This window comes from Mesoplodon mirus, assembly GCF_964341445.2.
Source record: "Mesoplodon mirus genome assembly, chromosome: 7".
Taxonomy (NCBI): domain Eukaryota; kingdom Metazoa; phylum Chordata; class Mammalia; order Artiodactyla; family Ziphiidae; genus Mesoplodon; species Mesoplodon mirus.
The window spans coordinates 116,195,958-116,218,720 of record NC_138983.1 but is presented as its reverse complement, the minus strand read 5'-3'; the positions used below and the strand labels follow the sequence as shown (position 1 = coordinate 116,218,720).

At 37.1% G+C, this 22,763-nt stretch overlaps 1 protein-coding gene across 2 annotated transcripts in view; it reads right to left on the bottom strand.

Annotated features, from left to right (window-relative positions):
- Positions 1 to 722: 722 nt before the first annotated feature.
- ELMOD1 (ELMO domain containing 1) overlaps positions 723 to 22,763 on the bottom strand; it is a gene marked incomplete at both ends in the record, with an annotated part of 63,726 nt that continues 41,685 nt past the window's right edge. The window contains 6 exons of one of the 2 annotated variants that reach the window (XM_082628770.1): positions 723 to 895; positions 11,010 to 11,143; positions 12,245 to 12,295; positions 15,230 to 15,253; positions 15,754 to 15,822; positions 19,704 to 19,837. In XM_082628770.1, coding sequence (XP_082484896.1) covers positions 723 to 895; positions 11,010 to 11,143; positions 12,245 to 12,295; positions 15,230 to 15,253; positions 15,754 to 15,822; positions 19,704 to 19,837 — 585 coding nt within the window. The remainder of the gene's footprint in view (positions 896 to 11,009; positions 11,144 to 12,244; positions 12,296 to 15,229; positions 15,254 to 15,753; positions 15,823 to 19,703; positions 19,838 to 22,763) is intronic. The other variant, XM_082628769.1, reaches the window with a different exon arrangement.

Below are 22,763 nucleotides of genomic sequence, written 5' to 3'. Positions count from 1 at the left end.
ACTTCTTTTTTGAGGCTCCAAGTATCATAAACGTATTTAGGTATCCAAGCCAGTAAAATTATGGGAATAAAATAATTTGATGTCCAGATGACTATGCCACAATTACAACTGGGGGTAAGTTACAATATAATTCTGTGGTACTTCAAAAAACCCCAGCACCTACCTAAATTTGCTTCTTGTTAGCCTTGTTACATTTTCATGAAGTGCAGCAGTATTTGCAAGAATGATTTGTCTTATCATGTGTCTGTTTGTATTATTTTAAAGTCATACTTTATTTGAATGAGGTCTAAGCATGAACCTGGCTTGAAGAGCTAGCAGCTATAGTCATGAAACTTATCAATAAATTAAAAGGCTTTCACAGAACAAAATTCAGCTAAATCTTTTACATATAAAATACAGCTAGAGAAATACAATTCTTCAACACTAAATTATGAGGGAGAGGAAGCCAATTTAAAAAAATAGAAAACTCTCTCCATACCAGGTGTCAAGGCAAGATGTAATACTGCATGATGCCACAGTATGAGCAGTCATTGGATGACAGATACTGCAAAAATTGTGGTATTTGGGGATCTGGTAATTATGATGAAGATGTGAAAACACTGTACCAACAGGCATGCATACAAACACTGTGTGCATTCAGTGTGTGAGCTGGGACCTAAGCAGAGATCTAACACAGTAATGAGGCACTGTCCTGGGGTATCCATTAAAACCAGTGTGGATGACTATATGTTGATTAAACCTTCCGAGGCAGCAAAGTGTGGGCACAATGCCATGTCTGGATTCTGCAGCTGTTTTATGATCCTCTTGCGGAATTTCTCCCGCACACGATTAAATTCCATTATGTCCATGGGGTCTTCTTCAATCCAAAACTTATGAAACTCGTGCATCAAATAGCCTGTTAGAGATAAGACAGTGACAAGAATGCAAGGGAAAAAAATCCTTAATCATATTCAAAATTACCCTGAATGCTGAAAAAGGTGTCAGACCAACTAACAGCAACCATGTCACTCAAAGATAAGATAAAAATACAGCAAATACTACTGTTAAAATTATTCTTTAAAACCAGTGTAGTAGAAGCTACCAACCTGCAAGATTTTTGCAATTGGTCCTATAATTATTCTCACTCTGCTCAAGCAGGAAGAAAAATCAATTCTGTCATTTCTAGAATATGAATAACAACTGGAATGTATTTTGAAAGGTCGACAGTGACTATTTCACTCTTCACCTCCTGATTAAATTAACATAATGGTGTGAGTTTTCAAAAGTACTCCACTCAGCCTTTTTTCTCTTGATATTTGATTTGAGTAAAGTTTTAAATTACCTTGACAAATCAAAAGAATGCATTCTGACAATCTATTATGAGACAATAAAAACTGTAAATTAACTCTGAACAATAGAGTGGTCATTAACCTATATGAAATTGTTAATAAGAGATCTTTGCTCTGAAGCATAATTTCATATTCAAATACTTTTTTGTCTCAAAAATGTTATGTGGATTGGGAACATTTTTGGAATAAATGTTAAATATTTGATATGAGAACCTACTTATTGTTTTGTTTCCCCACTGTACCCCTCCCTCCTCATTTAGAATTGAAATGTGAATAGCTTTTTAAAAGACAGGAATAAGTATTTTCATGTAGTAAAGCAAAAGTAAGCTCAAGTGTCTCTATAATAAGAAAAAAGTATTTAAGGAAATAATACTAGTTAGAAAAGTGGAAACCAAACATTACACAAGCTTCACTTTGTCTTAATATTAGAAGGCAGTAGGAGATAGTTCAGAGGAAGGATTCTGGAGCCAGAAACCTGGTTTAAGTCCTAACTCTTCACCTCCATGGGAAAGAGTAAGCAGCAGAGATGACAGAGGGCAGGGGAAGAGAACTTTGGAACAAATATACTCAATTCTAATAGTAAAAAAAATTCAATAGCCTTTGTTTTTCTGGTAACTAGCTACTTATGGGATAACCTTTAACATATTTCCATAAACAGATTTTTAAAAACCTTTATTCATATCTCACTGTAATACAAAATTAGAAATGACCTTCCTTCATACCCCCAACACACACTGCCAGATGTGGGTCTATTTCCACAAACTTACCTGGTTACTCCTTCATTACATTGTTAAGTATGCTTGTACATCTTAAAGTATATGGTCTTTCTCTTCAACTATAGGAGGAACGGTAGTAAGGAGAGAGAGAATTTATTTTATTTTTTCTTTGGGTTGACTCTTTCCCTCTAGGCTTGGACTGCCTCTGGGCTCTCTACACAGATTAACACATTTTGTTAATCTGTGTTAACACAAATTAACCTATTGAATGCTTTTAACATCTCAGATGGGAACACATACCAACCCTCACCCAAATGCCTCTGGGCTACACCAGCCAGGGCCCACTGCCACTGTAGTGGGAACGTGACCATATCAGAGAAGCCCCAGATCAGAGGTATCAGCAATCCCAGGAGCCATCCGTCTGTCTCTGATCCATCTGATGCTTGGATTCCCTGTGGCAGCACCCAGTATTGAACTTTTCTGGTGACAACACTGACATTAGCCTGCTCCATGAATGAAGAATCTGATTCTTTAGAGGTGCTTTCTCACACTGGGCCAAAATTTCTTGCCCCATATTTCTTGGAGCAAATTCAATCCTTCTCCAACTCAAGTATCTGAAGTGCCCTTTATGCCATGAAGTTAAGCATCCCCATTTCTTCTTACCATTTCTCATATGTCATGATTTGGAGTCTGTTTATCATCCTGGTTGTTTCATCACACACCAACAGAAATTCTTTCCTCTCATCTCAGTATCTTATTCAACCAAAAGAATTCAATCATCTACCCATCCTAAAGTATCCCAAGAATGGCATGAGGTACTTGTAAAAAATGAAGACCCTCCCAGATTCAACCAGACATCGCAGTTCAGTAAGATGAATCTCATGTCACTGAAGTTTGAGATTCATTGGTTTAGAAGATGCCCTCTTTTTAAGTTCCCTTGGCTTCTTTCTGAATGTTATAATTTTTATGGTTCTAAATAAAATCTGTGATCATTTATAATTTCTTCTTCCTTGTTAAATAAAATACACACATAATTTTCCTGACTTTGCTTCTGAGCTTAAATAAACATACCTGACCTGTTTTGTATATAGAGTCAGGTTTCCAATACTGATGAATTAAAAGCATCTCATTGGTATCTCATGATTAGTAAGTTATTTACCCCTATTGAAAATAATAAATAGGCACTGTGAAAAATACTTTAATGAGAAATTCACTTTTCCACAATGTACATTCTCACTCTAGAAGTGATCTAGGGTAGCATAGAGTTTTAGAAGAATTCAGATCCCTTTGGTTTCACCATTTTTCTACCTTACATGCAACTACAGGAAAACATTTTGAAAGGTTTAAAAGATAGGCTAGGAGAAGAGTAGAAGGGAGAGGGGTGGTTAATAATCTAACACCATTCTCCTTTCTCTCAAGGCTACAAAAGTCAAGGTGTAAATCTTGCAAACTGATTCCCTAGGACTCTCTTTATCCCATCAGAAAAATAATTAGACACTGTATAACATGATTTTTTATCAAAATGTAGAAATGGTGGCTTGGCTTCCAGGGTACATATCATAATCATAAAACTCCACTCAGTTATATAACATTACAGAGTGTTCATAAATTCATGTGGCCAATTAATCAGTTGGCCCATCTGCCAATTAACAAATATGTAACAGATACAAGAAAAAGGTAGAGTTCTTATGCTCCCCAATTCTCAGTTTCTTGGAGAGGGACCAAGGTAGAAATTTTCAGATGATGATTTGCTAGCTAAGGAAGCTAACAAAATGGCATGAAGAGCAGAGGGAGGAATGAGGGGCCAGGGTGTTGCTTATAGTCTATTATTTAATTCTTACAGTAGCTTTATGGAATAGGTAATGCAGATGAGGACAATGGTGTACAATCACACAATTAGACCTGGAAGCTGGAAGCCAGTACCTGAAATCAGCTGCCTTTTCCAGTGTACTCTCTTTTTCTGGTTCTTATTCTTACTGATAGCTCCTTCTTTTGAAGGTCAAAGAAAAGCTAATTCTTTTTTCTCTTCTTGCTATTGTACTTCCTTCTGCTCACTACACCTAACCTTACTTTATTTCAATGTAGCTGCCTGTTCAGTGGAGCTTTAGATTGAATGTGATTTTCATAGCATACTGACTTGGCAGTGCAGTGCTCACTGAATAATACTGTAAAGTCAAAATGATAAGACCTATTATATTCTTATATTCTTTCACCTAGATGAAATACCTGTTTGGAATAATAATTTGGTTTTCCAACCCAAGACTGCAGCATATTTGTTGTTGCTTGAATGTGTCTTGGTTTTGCTTCACTGCATTCGGTTAGTAGACTGCAGAGATACAAGGACACAGGTAATTGCAAGAATACTACAAAGAAGAAGTGCAAAACTGATCATGTCTGATAGATGAGCAATGAATTCAGGGCACAGTTTGCTTCTTCTAGAGAGACCTGAGTCCCTCTGCCTCACCCCAGTCCACAGGGGGATTGCTGCTGTTTCTAAAACCTGGTGAGGGCCTTAAAAAAAAGTAATCCGACTGCTTGCTTACTCACCCAGGTTAAGATTCTCTTGGAAGCCTATCATTTCAGGCCAAGGCCAAATTTTTCCAGAGTAACTAGACTTCCTTTCTCCTGAAAAGGAAACCAGCCAATATTTTTGCCTCCCATCCATCCATCCATCCAACAAATATTTACTGAGCACCTATTCTGTACTAGGTTCTGTGCTGTGGATATAGTCATGAACAAAACAAAGATTCCTGCTCTTATATGTCAATTCCTATGATTCTAACTTTGATTCTCTCCTGCAAGAGCTCCCCACTGTATGGCTCTGATTTTCTCCTTAATGCTAATGAATCCCAAATCTGCCTTTGCAATTCTTCAGAGCTCCACAACCTTATATTAGAATGCCCACTATTCATTAGAATGCCAACTATTTCCCAAAAGGAACCCACCCCTGGTATACCTAAAACTAAACACATTCTATCTTCCCTCAGAATTGCTTCCCTGGCTTCCCTAAGGAACATGGTAACTATAGAATAGGGTAAATACTAGGGGTAGAGAAACAAAGCAAGGGGTCCTATTTATCTACGTTTATGCTCTTTCAAATGGCTTACAAATCTCTTTCAAGATATCCCCCTTCCCCATTCCTGTTCTTACTACTGTTATCTCTAGACACCCCTCCCCCCACCCCAAATCCTATGCTCTATTCCTTGAATCCACCACGCTGTTTGTCTTGTGGCCTTTGCCTGTGCCACTCCCTCTCGCTGGACCACTAGGCCACCACTGCTATATTTCCTGCTACCTATTTTTCAGTTCTCATGGAAAGTGGAATTTGCTTTAGGAAGCTTTCCCTGATGCCCAGACTGAGTGAGATTTTACTTCTTCAATAACAAAATTCTTCCCACTGTGTTTTATTTGTTTAGATGTCTGTCTTCCTCAACACAGAATCTGATCTGTAGTAAAACCTCAATATTATTTGCTGGAAATGGTCAGAATTGTTACAGGAGTAAATATAATCATCTAGTTGTCAAAGTAGGAGCTGTAATCACAAATGTAGGGGACTTACATTTTCCATTAACAAGTCATAAAGATGTATGTATTTTAAAATTTGCTTTTTCATTCAACTTATACATAATTTATTCTATTTATTTTTTATTGATGTATAGTTGATTTACAATGTTGTGTTAATTTCAGGTGTACAGCATGATTCAGTTATACATATGTATGTCTATTCTTTTTCATATTCGTATTATAGTTCTCTGTGCTATACAGTAGGTCCTTCTTGGTTATCTATTTTATATATAGTCATGTGTATATGTTAATCCCAACCTCCTAATTTATCCCTCCCCATCTTTCCCCTTTGGTAACCATAAGTGTGTTTTCCATGTCTGTGGTCAGTCTATCTCTGTTTTGTAAAAAAGTTCGTTTGTATTATTTTGTTGTTGTTAGATTCCACATATAAGCAATATCATATAATATTTGTCTTTCTCTGGCCTACTTCATTTAATATGATAATATCTAGGTCCACCCATACTGTTGCAAATGGCATTATTTCCTTCTTTTTTATGACTGAGTAATATTCCAGTGTGTGTGTGTGTGTGTGTGTGTGTGTGTGTACATATATACATATATATCACTTCTTTATCCATTCATCTGCTAATAGACATCTAGGTTGCTTCCATGTCTTGGCTATTGTAACTAGTGCTGCAATGAACATTGGGGTGCATGTATCTTTTCAAATTATAGTTTTCTCCAGATATATGCCCAGGAGTGGGATTGCTGGGTCATATGGCAGCCCTATTTTTAGTTTCTTAAGCAACCTCCATACTTTTCTCCACAGCGGCTGTACCAACTTACATCCCACCAGCAGTGTAGGTTCCCTTTTCTTCACACCCTCTCCAACATTTATTATTTGTAGAGTTTTTGATGATGGCCATTCTGACCAGAGTGAGGTGATACCTCATTGTAGTTTGATTGGTATTTCTCTAATAATTAGTTATGTTGAGCATCAAATTATACAGAGTCAAATAGTTTAATAAGTCTTGTTACAAAAAGCAAACAAAAACCCAGCAACACTTCCTGTCCTAATTCCTGCTTCCTTAAAGCAGCATTTCAACTCTTCCAGCTGATTCTTTGATTATTGACCTCCATAGCTCTAAATAACATATTTTCCATTGCTTGATTTTTTGACTTGCCTCATCTTGAAGATTCTCTTCTCTTTCCTCTCCTATCGTTTCCCCTCCTCTCCCTTCCCCTCTTCTCTTCTCTTCTTTTTTCTCATGGATTTCCTGCTTTCTGTACCTCACTTATTCCTCTTAGGATTACTCTCTTATTTTATGGAAAAATATCTTTCAGTAGCTTCCTTATAAAGGTACAAGAAGGTAAAATGTTTAAGACCTTGCACTCAAAAAAATGTGTTTATTCTACTCCACACTTAATTGATAAGTTGGACTGGGTATAGAATTCAAAACTGGAAATCATATTCCCTTAGATTTTAAATAATATTTGCTTAAATATTTGAAGACATTATTCCACTCTCTTCTAGAATACAGTGTTGCTGTTGAGAAATCCAATGTCATCTTGACTCCCAATTCTTTATGTGACAGATTTGGAAATTTTTAGAATTATCTCTTTCCTATGTATTAAAATTTCACAATGATATGGACCTGAGTGTGAATCCATTTTAATCTATTATCCTGGTGCTTACTAGTTTAAATATGAGAAGTCATCCTTCAGTTCTGAAAATTTTTCTTGATTTATTTGTTTGATTCCCTCCCCTTAGTTTCACTGTTCTTTTTTCTGGCACTCCTTTTATAAGACTTTCAAGAATGGTCCTTTAATTTCTCAACCTTTATTTTCTATTTTTCATCTATAATTTCTGTTCTACTTTCTGGAAGTTTTCAGCTTTATCTTCTAATCCTTCTTGGAAATTTCATTCCTGTTATCTGACTTTTAATTTCTAAGAACACTCTTTTATTCTCTGAATGCTCTTTCTATGGCACCTTATTCTTGTATATAGTAGCAATTTCTTCTCTTATCTCTTGAGGATATTAATGATACATATTTTTGAAGTTTTCTTCTCTCTGCATGGTTTCTGTTTCTTTATAGTGGCTTTATTTATTCCTGTTTTAGACACTCTTTCATGTTTGAGGCTTTCCTTACTGTTCTTGTTATCTAGGGCTGCTTAAGAAATTATTCCAAAATTCAGTGGCTTAAAAAAAAACATTTTAATATTCTCATGAATTCAGTGGGTTTGGAATTCAGAAAGGGTAGAGGAGGAATGGATCCACAATGTCTGGAATCTCAACTAGGAAGATCTGAATGTTGGGGGTGACAACAGCTGGTGGCAGGAATCATTTAGATGCATCTTCACTCACAAGTCTAGTGGTAGAGGTTATCAGCTGGGACCTCATCTGGGGCTGTCAGTCAGATTACCTACATATGATTGCTCTGTATGTCCTGGACTTTTTTACAACACAGAGGAATCAGATACCTTACATGGTGGCTCATGCTTCCAAAGGCAGCTCAATCCCTGATCTCCCGATCAAAGCCTTTTCTTTAAAAAAATTTTTTTTATTGATGTATAATTGTCTTACAATGTTGTATTAATTTCTGCTGTACAGCGAAGTAATATATATATATATATATATATATATATATATATATATATATATATACACACATTCTTATTTTAATAATCTTTTCCATTATGGTTTATCATAGGATATTCAATATAGTTCCCTATGCTATACAGTAGGACCTTGTTGTTTACCATTCTGTATATAATAGCTAACATCTGTTAACCCCAACCTCCCACTCTATTCCTCCCCCAACCCCCTCTTCCTTGGTAACCACAAGCCTGTTCTCTATGTCAATGAGTTTGTTTCTGTTTCATAAGTAGGTTCATTTGTGTCATATTTTAGATTCCACATATAAGTGATAGCATATGGTATTTGTCTTTCTCTTTCTGACTTCACTTAGTATGATAATCTCTAGTTGCATCCATGTTGCTGCAAATGGCATTATTTCATTCTTTTTTATGGCTGAGTAGTATTTCATTGTATACATGTACCACATCTTCTTTATCCACAGAAGAAAGACTTTTCTAATGTAGCCCTAAAAGTCACATAGTGTCAAATCTGCTTATTCTCTTGGTCAACCAACTGGTCAGCCCAGTTGGGCTGGGTGAGAGGAACATAAAAACCTACCTTTTAATGGGAGGACTATCAAAGAATTTGAGAACCTGTTTTTAACCATCACACTCAAACATCTGGTAATATTTGGTTACCTGTAAATATTTTTTACTAAATAAAAATCCAACTGGATTAAAAGGTGATTGGAAGCTCTGAGCACGTAGGTAGGGTTTGTTGATGGTGAGCATGACTGTAGAGTGATATGACTGGGCTGCTTCACTGGGGAGACCCAGAGGTCAGCATCTTCAGCTATCTTCTCTTGAGATGTTCAGATTTCAGAGAAGGCCCTTGTCAGTCTCTTGCCAAAGTGATAGGAATTGGGTAGGAGAAGGAGCCTGGGTCTCTGTCTTCATCATCACTTTCAGTATGGTTTGTCATCAGCTGTATCTGATTCTCATCAGACCAGAGACCCTTTATTTTTCTCTCCCTGTAAAGTACACCAGCCTCTGCTAAGAAGGGGTAAGGACAGAAGCTGTCTCCTGGGGAAGGGGATTTAGGTCTCTAAGAGCTTCTTAACATATTTTCAAGCAATCTTGCTATTTTTGGTCTTATTATGTTAACCCTCATTTCTGAGATATCTAATGCTGCCAATTTTTGAACCTTCTGGGGAGTCCTGTGGAATAAATCAAGTTGCTTCTTACCTTTCCATGCCACCTGTTAAGGATTTGCTCTCTCAAGACTACTAAATCATTTACCACTTAATCTGTTTTCCAGATTTCAAAATGAGATTTTCGTGCTTTGTTTCTGATTTTTATCCTTGTGGGTTATGCTTTCTTAGGAAAATCTCTTTCTATTAACTTTAGTGTAATTTCAGAAGGGAGCATAATGCATACACTAATTATGTCATCTTTAACTGGAAGTCCTGCTTAAGCAGATGTAAAAGAAGGCAGAATCCTAGATAACATAATCACTATTAATTTAGGAATTTAGATAAAGTAAATGGCTGTTAACTTGTGACTTTATCACATTTTAAAATTGAACTGGGGAACAACACTCTCCTGTGGTAGATTTGGGGTGGAATGATTGTGTCTTAACCATACTTAGAAAGAGTGGCAACATAACAACAGAAAAAAGGCTGAAAGAAACATAAGGAGAAGAATTTTGAAATTTTCTTGCTAAGAAAGCTCAGGTACAAGGCCCTCAGTGCAGTAAGCCTGGTTTAAACGGTTTAAAAGACATTTCTCCTTTAAATTGCTTAGATTGCTTGAAGACTTGGTAGACTATTGTTCTATATTCCTCCATACCAGTTTATGTCTGGCCAGCAAGGATCATAATGACACACAGCTACCTTTTAGGATTCTGCCTCTAAAATTAGAGAATAGCATCTGAGGGCTCTACTAAACGGTCTCGGTCTTTATCTTCTGAAACCTCAGCACAACTGCAACCCCAAAGGATACCCCTCAGGCAAGGACAACATAAGGCTCTGGTTCAGGGTCAAAAATACTTCTCTCTACTAGCACCTACACTTAGAAAGGGCTGCAAACACTACCCTCTGTAGCACTAGTAGTGGTAGCAGTAAAAGTAATACCAATGAGAACTCTACCACCATCTGTATCACCCATTAAACCACCACCTTCTCTTTCTAATGTTCACTGAGCACTACTATGGGACTAGCTAATAAAAAGCCTTTTTATCCTCATCTCATTTTACTTCCATAGCAGCTCTATGAAGAAAGGACTCATTTTATAGATGAGATAGCTGAGGCGTAGAGATGGTAGTTAACGTAGATCTGGGAGTCAACTCAGGCTGTCTTTAGAGCCTGCACTCTTAAGTGTTATGCCATGCTGGATCAGAGGAAGAAAGACATCTCTGATGTCTTTAAGTCAGATGGGAAGTTGATACATTGAATATTTTTTTTTTTTTTTTTTTTGCGATACTCGGGCCTCTCACTGTTGTGGCCTCTCCCATTGTGGAGCACAGGCTCCGGACGCGCAGGCTCAGCGGCCATGGCTCACGGTCCCAGCTGCTCCGTGGCATGTGGGATCTTCCCGGACCGGGGCACGAACCCGTGTCCCCTGCATCGGCAGGCGGACTCTCAACCACTGTGCCACCAGGGAAGCCCGATACATTGAATATTTATTAAGCAAGAGCTGGGAACGAGGAAAGATTCATGATGCCTGAAAATATGTGTAGATTGTGAATGAGAAAACAAAATCAAAACCAAAGAAGGAAGTTCAAAGGCTCCAATGCAGCCAAATCACAAAGACCTCTCAGCTTCAACCCTTGTCTAGAGTGTTCTATAGAAACCTGTATCAATAATTAAGCAACAGGACACTTACAGAATGTTTGCTGGAAGTGAGATAATGTTGGAGCTTCTGGAGCGATGTTGTAGAAATGAGTTTTTAGAGCTCCACTCACCAGTAGATTATATGTCAGATCAGTTATATTGATGCCCACAATTGCAAACGAGTACCTGTAAAGTGCAAGCCACACCAACTGTATATCACATATGAGAAGTAAGCATTTCAAAAAATGATAATTTGATATTTAAATTGCTATTATCAGAGTGTCAGATTTCCCTTCTCTCCCCAACTTATCAAAACCCTGAATCTTATAAATTACCAGAAAATTTTAATAATATATGCCAAGAGAATTGAAAGTTCGCATGCTTTGAATTGGTAATGCCATTCCCAATTATATGAGAGAAAAAAATGGAAAATGGCAAAGTTTTATATGCAATGATAGTCATTACAGCATTATTTGTATGGCAAAGATGTAAACTATTCATATATCCTAAAGAAGATGATTGGTGAAATAAATTATGGTAATCTCATATAACATATTACAACTAGTAAAAACCATACTCCTAAAGATTATTTAAGCAGGATATAAAACATTATGTATAGAACAAGCCAAGTTTTATTATACACACAAATGTGTAGAAAAACTAGAGTGAAATGCCACAAAATATTAATATGGGTATATTAGCATAATATTATGGTGATTTGTTTTGTTTACTTTCCTATATTTTTGAAATTTTCTATAATAAATCTTATATTACCTTTAAAATGAGGAAAAATTTAACTAGTATTTTAACACTCAGCGTATATTTTCTAGTCCATTTTCTACATGTCTATCTAAAATTAAGTGAAACTGAGTTCTTAAGTCCTCTCTGGTATTATAAATCCAGCACATAAAAAAAAAAAAAAGGAGTTCTCTGCTCAGAAAAATTTTTGGATGAAATGGGGCATTATAAAAAAAGACCTTCTAAAGTAAACTTTTAACTAATAGCCTGATACTTGATAGAAATCCTTAAAAGAAGACTAGAAAATACAATTCCAAATTATGATTTTTGAAAATCATTTCCATACAGTTATAACTTTCTAAACTTCATCACTTGGTCACAGGCAAAGTAGTATCATACAATCATACAAGTAAATACAAAAACATATAAACAGGTCCTTTCCAAAATTCAACTGGATTATGTATTTCCATCAGGACAAGTGCATTTTCATCCTTGTCATTTTTTGCAGTGCTCTTCTGACTACCTTTATATATGAAGTCCCACACTCACCCAATTGCTTTATCCATCCTTTTCTTCTCCCATTCTGCTTTGCTGAATTTGCTGAATAAATGAATGAATAAGTAAATAAATAAATAAGACTTCTCTAATTGATACCTGTTCTCTTTTAATGTTTTTCTTAAAACTGTTGACTAGATGTGGGGATGTCTGTAACTCAGTTATCAAACACTAATCAATTTAAATGTTAATAACTTAATTAACTAAAAAGCCACAATACAATTTATATGGAGCTCAGAAATGGAATTATTTAAAGCCATGCTACTTATCCCTTATTCACTATAGTACAGCAGTGAGAGACAGACCTAAAGTCCAACCATACTCTTTTATATTATCCATTAATTATCAAATAATACTTCCTCCTCTAGCAAGATGCTACCTCAGTAATGATTCCCCACTGCATTTCGTTTGGTTTTCCCTCATGGCAACTATCTTACTCAGCCTTATTTGTGATGTCTGGCACACAGCAGATGCCAAATAAATGTTTACTGATAAATAATTGAGTTAGTGAAAAAAAGAAAGAAGGAAAGAATAAAAGGGAGAGAGGGAGGGAGGGAAGAAGGGAAGGAGGAACTTATAGGTTTTAAAAATTCTGTTCCAACAAGTGCTGTGGCATTTCCTCTGGCTAAGCTAAGACAGCTAAATCATAGTAGCTCCATTTTAATTCATTTTTATAATTTGAGTTTCTGAATAAGACTGAAGAATGGGGTCTATAATAAAAGCATTCTGAAAATACTGACTTGCATTCTATTACTTTGTATACTTTCTTATTCCCCCTATTCTCACCCACTTCCATACTGCCAATATCTTATAGGCAGGAACCATGTTGCACTCTTCTTTGTGGCTAATGTGAACTTTCATTCAGTGTTCTACACTAAAAATTGTGGTTAGCCTTGGAATTAAATAAAAATTTAAAACTAGAGTTATTATGAACATTTAGCTTCCATCTAAGTAGGAGGAAGGAGAGTTCTTTATAAAACAATGCAAACACTACATTAAAAGACACACATGTAACACACACAAAACACAGGCTCACAAAAACATGATGCAAACTGTTATTTTACTATACTTACTTTCTACTCTGTAAATGACTGGCTCTAATTCAAAGTAGCTGTCTTTAATTCATGTTAAAATAAGCCACTTCTTTTTAAAGTGCGACAGCCAATTAAACCAACAAGTCAGCCAAAGAGGCATCAGGAGATTTTTACCTTAAAAGACTCATATCCAAACTAAAATGAGTTAGGTGTGAAATTTAAGAAATTTTATATAAACAAATTTATAAGCACCTATATTCTCTTCAACAAAGCTTTGTAAATACATAGTATCTCTGTATTTTGTTAAATTAAATCTATCTGCATTGGAAATATAAGAAAAGGCCAAATGACCTCCACTCATTTGATTACTTATAGGATATCCTGGCCCAAACAGAAGGAATTCCTCTCTTCAGGAAACACACACACAACAAACAAACAAAAATACAACCATCAAAATTCTTCTCTTCAACTTGAACCTACTTTTATCTCTCAAGTTACTTCAGAATTCAATAGATTGATCTTCACAAGAGCAATAACGTATAATGCTTGCTGAAGGGTAGACAAGAAAGAACTTTCCTTAGTATTTTATGGTTTCTCCCTATTCAACACCTGAAATATTCAGGGCCTGAAAGAACCTATGTTGATATCACTATGGGTTAATATATAATTCTTTCAGACATTTGTGAAGGACAGTAGCGTTTTCAAAACATTCTGATTTGTATTCAATGACATTTACCATCAATTTGAAGTGATTAATACTTGAACTTCATCTAGTCAATTTTATTGTAGCTTGAGGGACAAAGTGTGTGCGTGCCCACACAGACACACACATACACACACACACACACAAATACTAGTCTCTTCTTAAATAAGAGTAATCACACCCTCAAATAATTCCTCTCTAGGGGCCAACACAGGATATAAAATTATAAAGCCTTTCTTTGAGAATGGCTTATAGACAAAATCAATCCCTCTCCAATGGTTAATAAAAAAAAATATTTTAAGCTTATTGTCACTTCCCAAGGACCATGGAGGATTCATGTCTTTTAATTGATGCTTCTCCAAGGAATGTCAGTGCACACAGACTCCCCAGCCAATTTTAATCAGAGAAGTTTCAGAGTCTCTACATTACAAAAACATGTAATTCAGACAATGTAGTTAAAAAATTAAAACAGTTTGATTTTAACCATGTGATATGAAGAAAGAGTTATGATTTTAGCGCTTTTTTCAAAGTAAATAAAACGTAAAGAAAATGAAAATTTAAACTTATAAAAAGATTATAATTATAAATTTGGGAAGTATAGGATAATTTAATGAATTTAATTTAATGAATCTTAGCCAATTGAAGCTAGAGTATGTATAATAGTAAGATGGGAGGGGAGCCACAAAGTCAACCTGTTTATAGATTTTGAGAGTGGTATGATAAAATTTGGGACTTATTTAGCAAACATGAACACTAACAAGATAACCTGTCATGCTGAGGAGAAAAAAGTGATACAAAACTATGAGTACAAAATAGAAGAATTCCTATAATAAGAGTAACTAAAGCATGTATACACTCTTTATAGTAACACAATTAGAAATACATTAATAGAAGAGGGGATTTTCTCTGTGCAGCAACATTCCCAGATGAAATGTCCCTCTCTTGGAGTAGATGGGGGAAGAAATGTGTGGTAATGTGTTCAGCCTTTAGGTGAAGTTTCAAAATGTTTCTCCAACAGACATGGCTGTAGAAAGGCTCTTTGACATTTTCTATCAGGTCAGTCTAATCTGGTTTTTCCTTCATCAAAACACAGCCCAATGTAATGAACTATATTACATAAAAAGTTGGGAAATGCTTGCTTTTTGAAAAACGTTCATGAATTTATATTACTTTAAAAATTCTTACCCATACTTATTCTAAAATAACATAAAAGCAAGAAAAAACAAAAGCAAAGAAAAATACCTTATTTCCTCTTTAGTGATATCCCTAACGTAATCAGTTAAAGACAAAAATTTAGAAACGTAAATGAAAATGCAAACAATTTAGAATCTAGAATTTTATTAAGAAAAAAAAAAAAGCTTCAGCAATTTTAGACTTTCTCACTTGGTCCCTGACTTCAAGACTTCCATTCTTCCCTCTATTCCCCCACTGTGGTCCCTTGTCTCTGAACTCTTTCTTCCATACTCTGCTTTCTCCTTCTTCTATGCCCACCTCCTCATCTTCCTAGACACCAGAGATGTTATCAAACCCTCAAGTACACATCTCACTTGAACCGTGCCACTTTACATCCTAAATCCTGTAACAAGTACTTGACATTATAACCTTCCTATTCAGCATTTGTCAAAAGGGCTTGTTTGGAAGAGCTTTAAGCCTCACTTCTGGTGGGTTGACTCTCTTGAGAATTTCATCAATAGAGCCATATAGGAGATGAAATTAATTCTACCTAATCCACAAAGCCTAATCCACCTTTCATTTTCAACAATTACCTGCATTTTGGATGAAGAGAATCAGATAGGACCTGCTGAGCTGCTGCAGCATCCCTTTCTGCAAAATACCTGCAGTTGGAGGGAAAGAAAACCATAATTCCATACCTTTTGAATACATTCATTTCAATCCAATTTGAGGCCATTTTGGATTCAGAGATGTACACTAGCATAAGCATAAAACCTGTGTCAGCTCCTCCAGAGAATGAACAGCTTTTCATAATAGAATTTTCCAAATATAATGACAGTATAATAGGGTAGTTGTAAAACCCACAAAGATTTAGGAATGATTCTAGTAGGTTTGAAAATTTAATTATGAACTTTACCATTCCCTAGCGAGCCAAAGATATTCTTATTAATGAGGGTTATAGATTCTTATTAGGAAGGCAGGATGAGGCCCCTCAGAAGGCAGAAAAAGTCTGGATGAAGGGACATGGTAAGAGGCTGTGACAGCCAAAGTGCAGAGAAAGGATGAGACTAGAGGAGGTGATAAAAATTCAAATGGATTTTCTTGGAGAATATTCACGAGGTGTTAGAATTCTGGATGAAAATATCTTATGGAGCTTAGAGATGTTAAAAAAAATCTGTTCTGAGAAGAAAGGGGCAATGAAGCTTACAAAAAGCTTACATACCTTCAAACATATATCATAAAAAATACTTCATAAAAACAATTATAAAATACAACTACATATAGCATGTATTATTTAATTTGATGTGTATTTCCTGCATATATCTAAAGGATAAAACAACCTCTTAAATTTTCTCTCAGAAAAGTTCAAAGCTAGTCAGCAAATTTAGTAAACCTGTCCATGATTATTAATGAAATTGAGTCTCTTCATACTTTTGTTGGTCATTTAGGTTTATAGAATAGGTTTAAATTAGAATTAGGTTTCTGTTCACATTTCTTGGCCCAGTATATCTAAAAATGTCCTCAAATAAATAAGCCTACAGATAATAATATACTGGATATAGATCCTTTATCAATTATGTGAGTGTCAGTCTTGGCTTTCTTTTCATTTTATTTATGGTGGCTTATAGAAGATTTTGATTTTAATGTGTGAGATTTATTGATTTTTCTTTTACAGTTTGTGCTTTTTTGGTTTTTATTTTTTTTTATTTATTTTTTTTTTGTGGTACGCGGGCCTCTCACTGTTGTGGCCTCTCCCGTTGCGGAGCACAGGCTCTGGATGCGCAGGCTCAGCGACCATGGCTCACGGGCCCAGCCGCTCTGTGGCATGTGGGATCTTCCTGGACCGGGGCACGAACCTGGGTCCCCTGCAGCGGCAGGCGGACTCTCAACCACTGCGCCACCAGGGAAGCCCGGTTTTTATTTTTAAGAGATCCCTCCTTACTCACATATCTTAAAGATTTTCTCCTAAATGTTGCAAATATTTGTTTTTGACATTCAATTTGTAAACTGAGGCAAGGTAGAGATTTAATTTAATTTTCAAATGGAAGGCCAATTGCCCCAGCTCTACTTATTTAAAAGCTCAGTCTTTACCCACTTATTTGTAACACCACGGTTGTCATCAAAATTTACTTTTTTATTCACTCACATTACATGATAGTGTAACATTTAAAACATTTACCAGTGGGGAGGGGGGGGAGGGAAAAAAATAGGAGTGGGAGAGTGGGAGGTATAAACTATAGGTATAAGATAGGCTACAAGGATGTATTGTACAACACGGGGAATATAGCTAATATTTTGTAATAACTGTAAATGGAGTGTAACCTTTAAAAATTGTATAAAAAATTATCATCTTAAAAAAAAAGCATGGGTGATTATTAAACTTCCTAAATTTAAAATAAAAGATCTTAGGGAGAAATGGGTGTCATTAAAAATGCCATTTTTTTCTTTTAAAAATATATCACTATCCTCACTAGTAAGGTAGTGTCAAAGGACACAAAAACCAACCTAAAAGGACTCCTTTTTTCTTGAAAAATAATGGCTACAAATGACCCAATTTAAGCATGAAAAAAATAATGAGCACAATTATTAAATCACATAAACATACCAAAACCAGGAGTTAAAGTGATAATTTAAAAATATAAAGCCAAAAAAAAAAAGTTTGATCACTAATAGGGGGACTAGGGCACCAATTCCTCACTCTGAAAATTGGCAACTTATTTACTTGAGCAGCTGCCCTGCCTATATTTTAATTTATTTATTTTACTTATTTAAAAGAAAAAATTTTTTTTGGCTGTGTTGTGCCTTCGTTGCTGCATGCGGGCTTTCTCTAGTTGGCGGTGAGCGGGGGGCTACTCTTCGTTGCGGTGCGCGGGCTTCTCATTGCAGTGGCTTCTCTTGCTCCGGAGCATGGGCTCTAGGCATGCGGGCTTCAATAGTGTGACACGCGGGTTCAGTAGCTGTGGCTCGCGGGCCCTAGAGTGCAGGCTCAGTAGTTGTGGCACATGGGCTTAGTTGCTCTGCAGCATGTGGGATCTCCCTGGACCAGGGCTCGAACCCGTGTCCCCTGCATTGGCAAGTGGATTCTTAACCACTGCGCCACCAAGGAAGCCCCCTGCCTATATTTTAGAGAAGCCAAATAACCATATTTAATAAAGGAAACTGTCTTTACAGAATTTTAGGCAACAACTGTAGGAAGAATAACAGAATTAGAAAAGCACTCTTTGCACAATTAATTGGTTCAGTGAAGATAACTGGAGGAAATGGTTAGATAAAGGGCTGATGGGGACTTTCTAACGGAGCCATCAGGCTGTGATTCCTCTGATCCATCTCAGCATAAGACTGAGGGTGGGGATACTGCAGGCCTCCCACCAAGATGTCAACATGAGCCTATTCAAGCCTTTCCGAGTACCTCTGATTTTCAGGGCATTCCGGGGTTGCGTACAAATGCAAACAGACAAATACAGATTGTGGGATATTTTATAGGACAGTTGACCTAGAATCTTTCGTGAATTAATGACGTGATGGAGGGGCAAAAGGAGAGGAGGGAGGGGGAGAGACTGATTTAATTAAAAAGGACCAGAGAGCACAGTAGAAATAGAGACTCAGAGGTAGAGAACAAACGTATGTCTACCAAGAGGACAAGGTGGGGGGTGAATTGGGAGATTGGGATTGACATATATACACTATTGATACTATGTATAAAATAGATAACTAACGAGAACCTACTGTATAGCTCAGGGAACTCTACCCTGTGCTCTGTGGTAACCTAAATGGGAAGGAAATCCAAAAATGAGGGGATATATGTATATGTATAGCTGATTCACTTTGTTGTACAACAGAAACTAACAGAACATTGTAAAGCACCTATACTCCAATAAAAATTAATTAAAAAAAATAAGATGACAAAAAAAAAGACGAGAGAGGTATAATCACTAAGTGCAATGCATAGATCTTACATGGAACTGTATCAGATCAAACCAGCTGTAACAAGACATATTTGAGAGAACTGCGTAATTTGAATATGGTCAGGATATAGATGGTACCAAGGAATCATTGTTAATTTTGTTAGGTGTAATAATGTCATTGGGGTTAATGTAAGGTAATATTGATGTCTTTTAGAGCTATATATTGAAATATTAGGGTAAAACAACAAACAGTATAGGATTTTCATTAACACACTTCTACCAAAAAAAACAAGTGTTGCAAGTATTCCAAAATCTCAATAGTTACTGAATCTGGATGATCAGTGTAAAGGGGGTTCTTTATAATCTTTCCTCTGTTTTTGAATATAATTGAAATTTTTCATAACACAAAATTAAAAATAAATTTGAGATTTGTTTAAAAGAATCCATGAAGTTTGCCAGATAAAGGGAAGATGGTAGTAGCTTTTTAAATTTTATGAACCTGAGTTCGAGTCAGAGGACTTGAATGTTTTCCTGGAGTCTCCTGGGAAGTGGCTTTTGGGACTAAGTCAACTTTGACATTTCAGTGTGAGGAAACCAGAACATCACTTTAAAACTCAACCATTTTTCATTTTACTTACTGCAAATTGTGCAGTCCCAAAAGTCCCATTCCTCGAAAATCTGTTTTAGGATCATCACCTTGGAAACCAATTTCACACCACTGCTTAGAAATCCGGGATTCCAGCGGAGTATTGGGCTTCAAGAATTTCCATAACTGAAGAAAAGAAAAAAATTAACCTGTTGATATACACACATATAATACTCTTTCTTATTGACTGAAGTTTAGTAAACTACATTATTAGGAGGAACTTTGGAAATCTGAATATATGCAAATACATTACAATTGAAGATTTGATCATCTTTCAATTATCTATGACAGCAGTTCTCAAAGTATGAGCAAAAGGCTTCTAGGAGGGACCCTAAGACCTTTTCAGAGAGCCTGGGAGGTAAAAACTATTTCATAATAAAACTAAGAGGTTACTTGTGTTTCAGTCTCATCTTCTCATAAGAATACAGTGGAATTTTCAAGAGGCTGAATGACATGTGATGATCTCATTGCTCTGAAGGCAATGGAATGTATACTTGTATATTTTGGTGTTTTTAATCTTTCTGTTTTAGCTCCTAAACAGAAATGTGTGTGTGTGTGTGTGTGTGTGTGTGTATGTGTGCATGTGTGCGTTTGTATATATATATACACATATGTATGTATGTATGTATAAATATATACGCATACACACAATCTTCTACAAAAGTTCTTTGGAGTCTTCAAAAATATTAAGAGAATAAAGGGAATGGGAGAAGAGGAAAAAATTTGAGGGTATGCATTATTCAAATCCTCAGATGATTATCTCACTTTACAAACAAAACTTTTAGCAGCATTATTAATAAAAAGAAAAGTGAACTGACGAGTTTCATTTCTCATCTATAACAAGGGTGAGAGTAAACAAGCATCATATAGCTGAATAAAGAAAGATCAGTAGGGAGACCTTTAAGAATGCAGAAGAGTAAGACGTGGAGATCACCTTCCTCCCCACAAATACATCAGAAATACATCTACATGTGGAACAACTCCTACAGAACACCTACTGAACGCTGGCAGAAGACCTCAGACCTCCCAAAACGCAAAAAACTACCCACGTACCTGGGTAGGGCAAAAGATAAAAGAATAAACAGAGACAAAATGATAGGGACGGGACCTGCACCAGTGGGAGGGAGCTGAGAACGTGGAAAAGTTTCTACAGGCTAGGAAGCGCCTTCACTGGCAGAGATGGTGGGTGGCAAGGGTGGTGGGGGGTGAGCTTCGGAACCATGGAGGAGAGTGCAGCAACAGGGATGCAGAGAACAAAGCGGAGAGATTCCTTCACAGAGGAGCAGTGCCAACCAGCACTCACCAGCCTGAGAGGCTTGTCTGCTCACCCGCCAGGGCAGGTGGGGGTTGGGAGCTGAGGCTCCAGCTTCTGAGGTCAGATCCCAGGGAGAGGACTGGGGTTGGATGTGTGAACACAGCCTGAAGGGGGCTACTGTGCTACAGGTAGCCAGGAGTGTGTCCGGGAAAAAGTCGGGACCTGCCGAAGAAGCAAGAGACTTTTTCTTGCCTCTTTGTTTCCGGGTGCGTGAGGAGAAGGGATTAGGAGCGCCACCTAAACGATCTCCAGAGACGGGTGCGAGCTGCGGCTATCAGCGCGGACCCCAGAGACGGGCATAAGATGCTAAGGCTGCTGCTGCAGCCACCAAGAAGCCTGTGTGCAAGAACAGATCACTATCCACACCTCCCCTCCCAGGAGCCTGTGCAGCCTGCCACTGCCAGAGTCCTGTGATCCAGGGACAACTTCCCCAGAAGCAGGCTCGTCCCACACTCCATACTCCCCCCCCTCCCCACCAGCTGAATGAGCCAGAACCACCTAATCAGCTGCTACTTTAACCGCTTCCTGCCTGAGCGAAGAACAGACGCCCTCAGGTGTCCTACACGCAAAGGTGGAGCCAAATCCAAAGCTGAACCACAGGAGCTGTGCGAACAAAGAAGAGAAAGGGAAATCTCTCCCAGCAGCCTCAGGAGCAGCAGATTAAATATCTACGATCAACTTGATGTACCCTGCATCTGTGGGATGCCTGAATAAACAACGAATCATCCCAAATTGAGGCGGTGGACTTTGGGAGCAATGCTAAATATATATTTTTCCTTTTTCTATTTTTGTGAGTGCGTATGTGTATAGTTCTATGTGTGATTTTGTCTGTATAGCTTTGCTTGTACCATTTGTCCTAGGGTAATGACTGTCCTTTTTTCTTTTAGTATAGTTTTTAGCACTTGATATCATTGGTGGATTTGTTTTTTGGTTTGGTTGTTCACTTCTTTCCTTCTTTCTTTCCCTTCTATATTACTTTTTAATTTTTTTATTTTTAATAATTATTTTTTATTTTAATAACTTTATTTTATTTATTTATTTTTCCTTTCTTTCTTTCTTTTTTTCTACCTTTTATTCTGAGCCGTGAGGCTGACAGGGTTTTGGTGCTCCGGCCGGCTGTCTGCCCTGTGACTCTGACGTGGGAGAGCCGAGTTCAGGACACTGGTACACCAGAGACCCCCCAGCTCCACGTAATATCAAATATCAAAAATGTACCAGATATCTCCATCTCAACACCAAGACCCAGCTCCACTCAACGACCAGCAAGCTGTAATTCTGGACACCCTATGCCAAACAACTAGCAAGACAGGAACACAACCCTACCCACTAGCACAAAGGCTTCCTAAAATCATAATAAGGTCACAGACACCCCAAAACACACCACCAGACGTGGATCTGCCCACAAGAAAGACAAGATCCATCCTCATCCACCAGAACACAGGCACTAGTCCCCTCCAAAAGGAAGCTGACACAACCCACTGAGCCAACCTTAGCCACTGAGGGCAGACACCAAAAATAACGGGAACTACAAACCTGCAGCCTGTGAAAAGGAGAGCCCAAAAACAGTAAGTTAAGCAAAATGAGAAGACAGAGGAACACACAGCAGATAAAGGAGCAAGGTAAAAACCCACTAGACCAAAAAAATGAAGAGGAAAAAGGCAGTCTACCTGAAAAAGATTCCAGAGTAATGATAGTAAAGATGATCAAAAATCCTGGAAATAGAATGGAGAAAGTGCA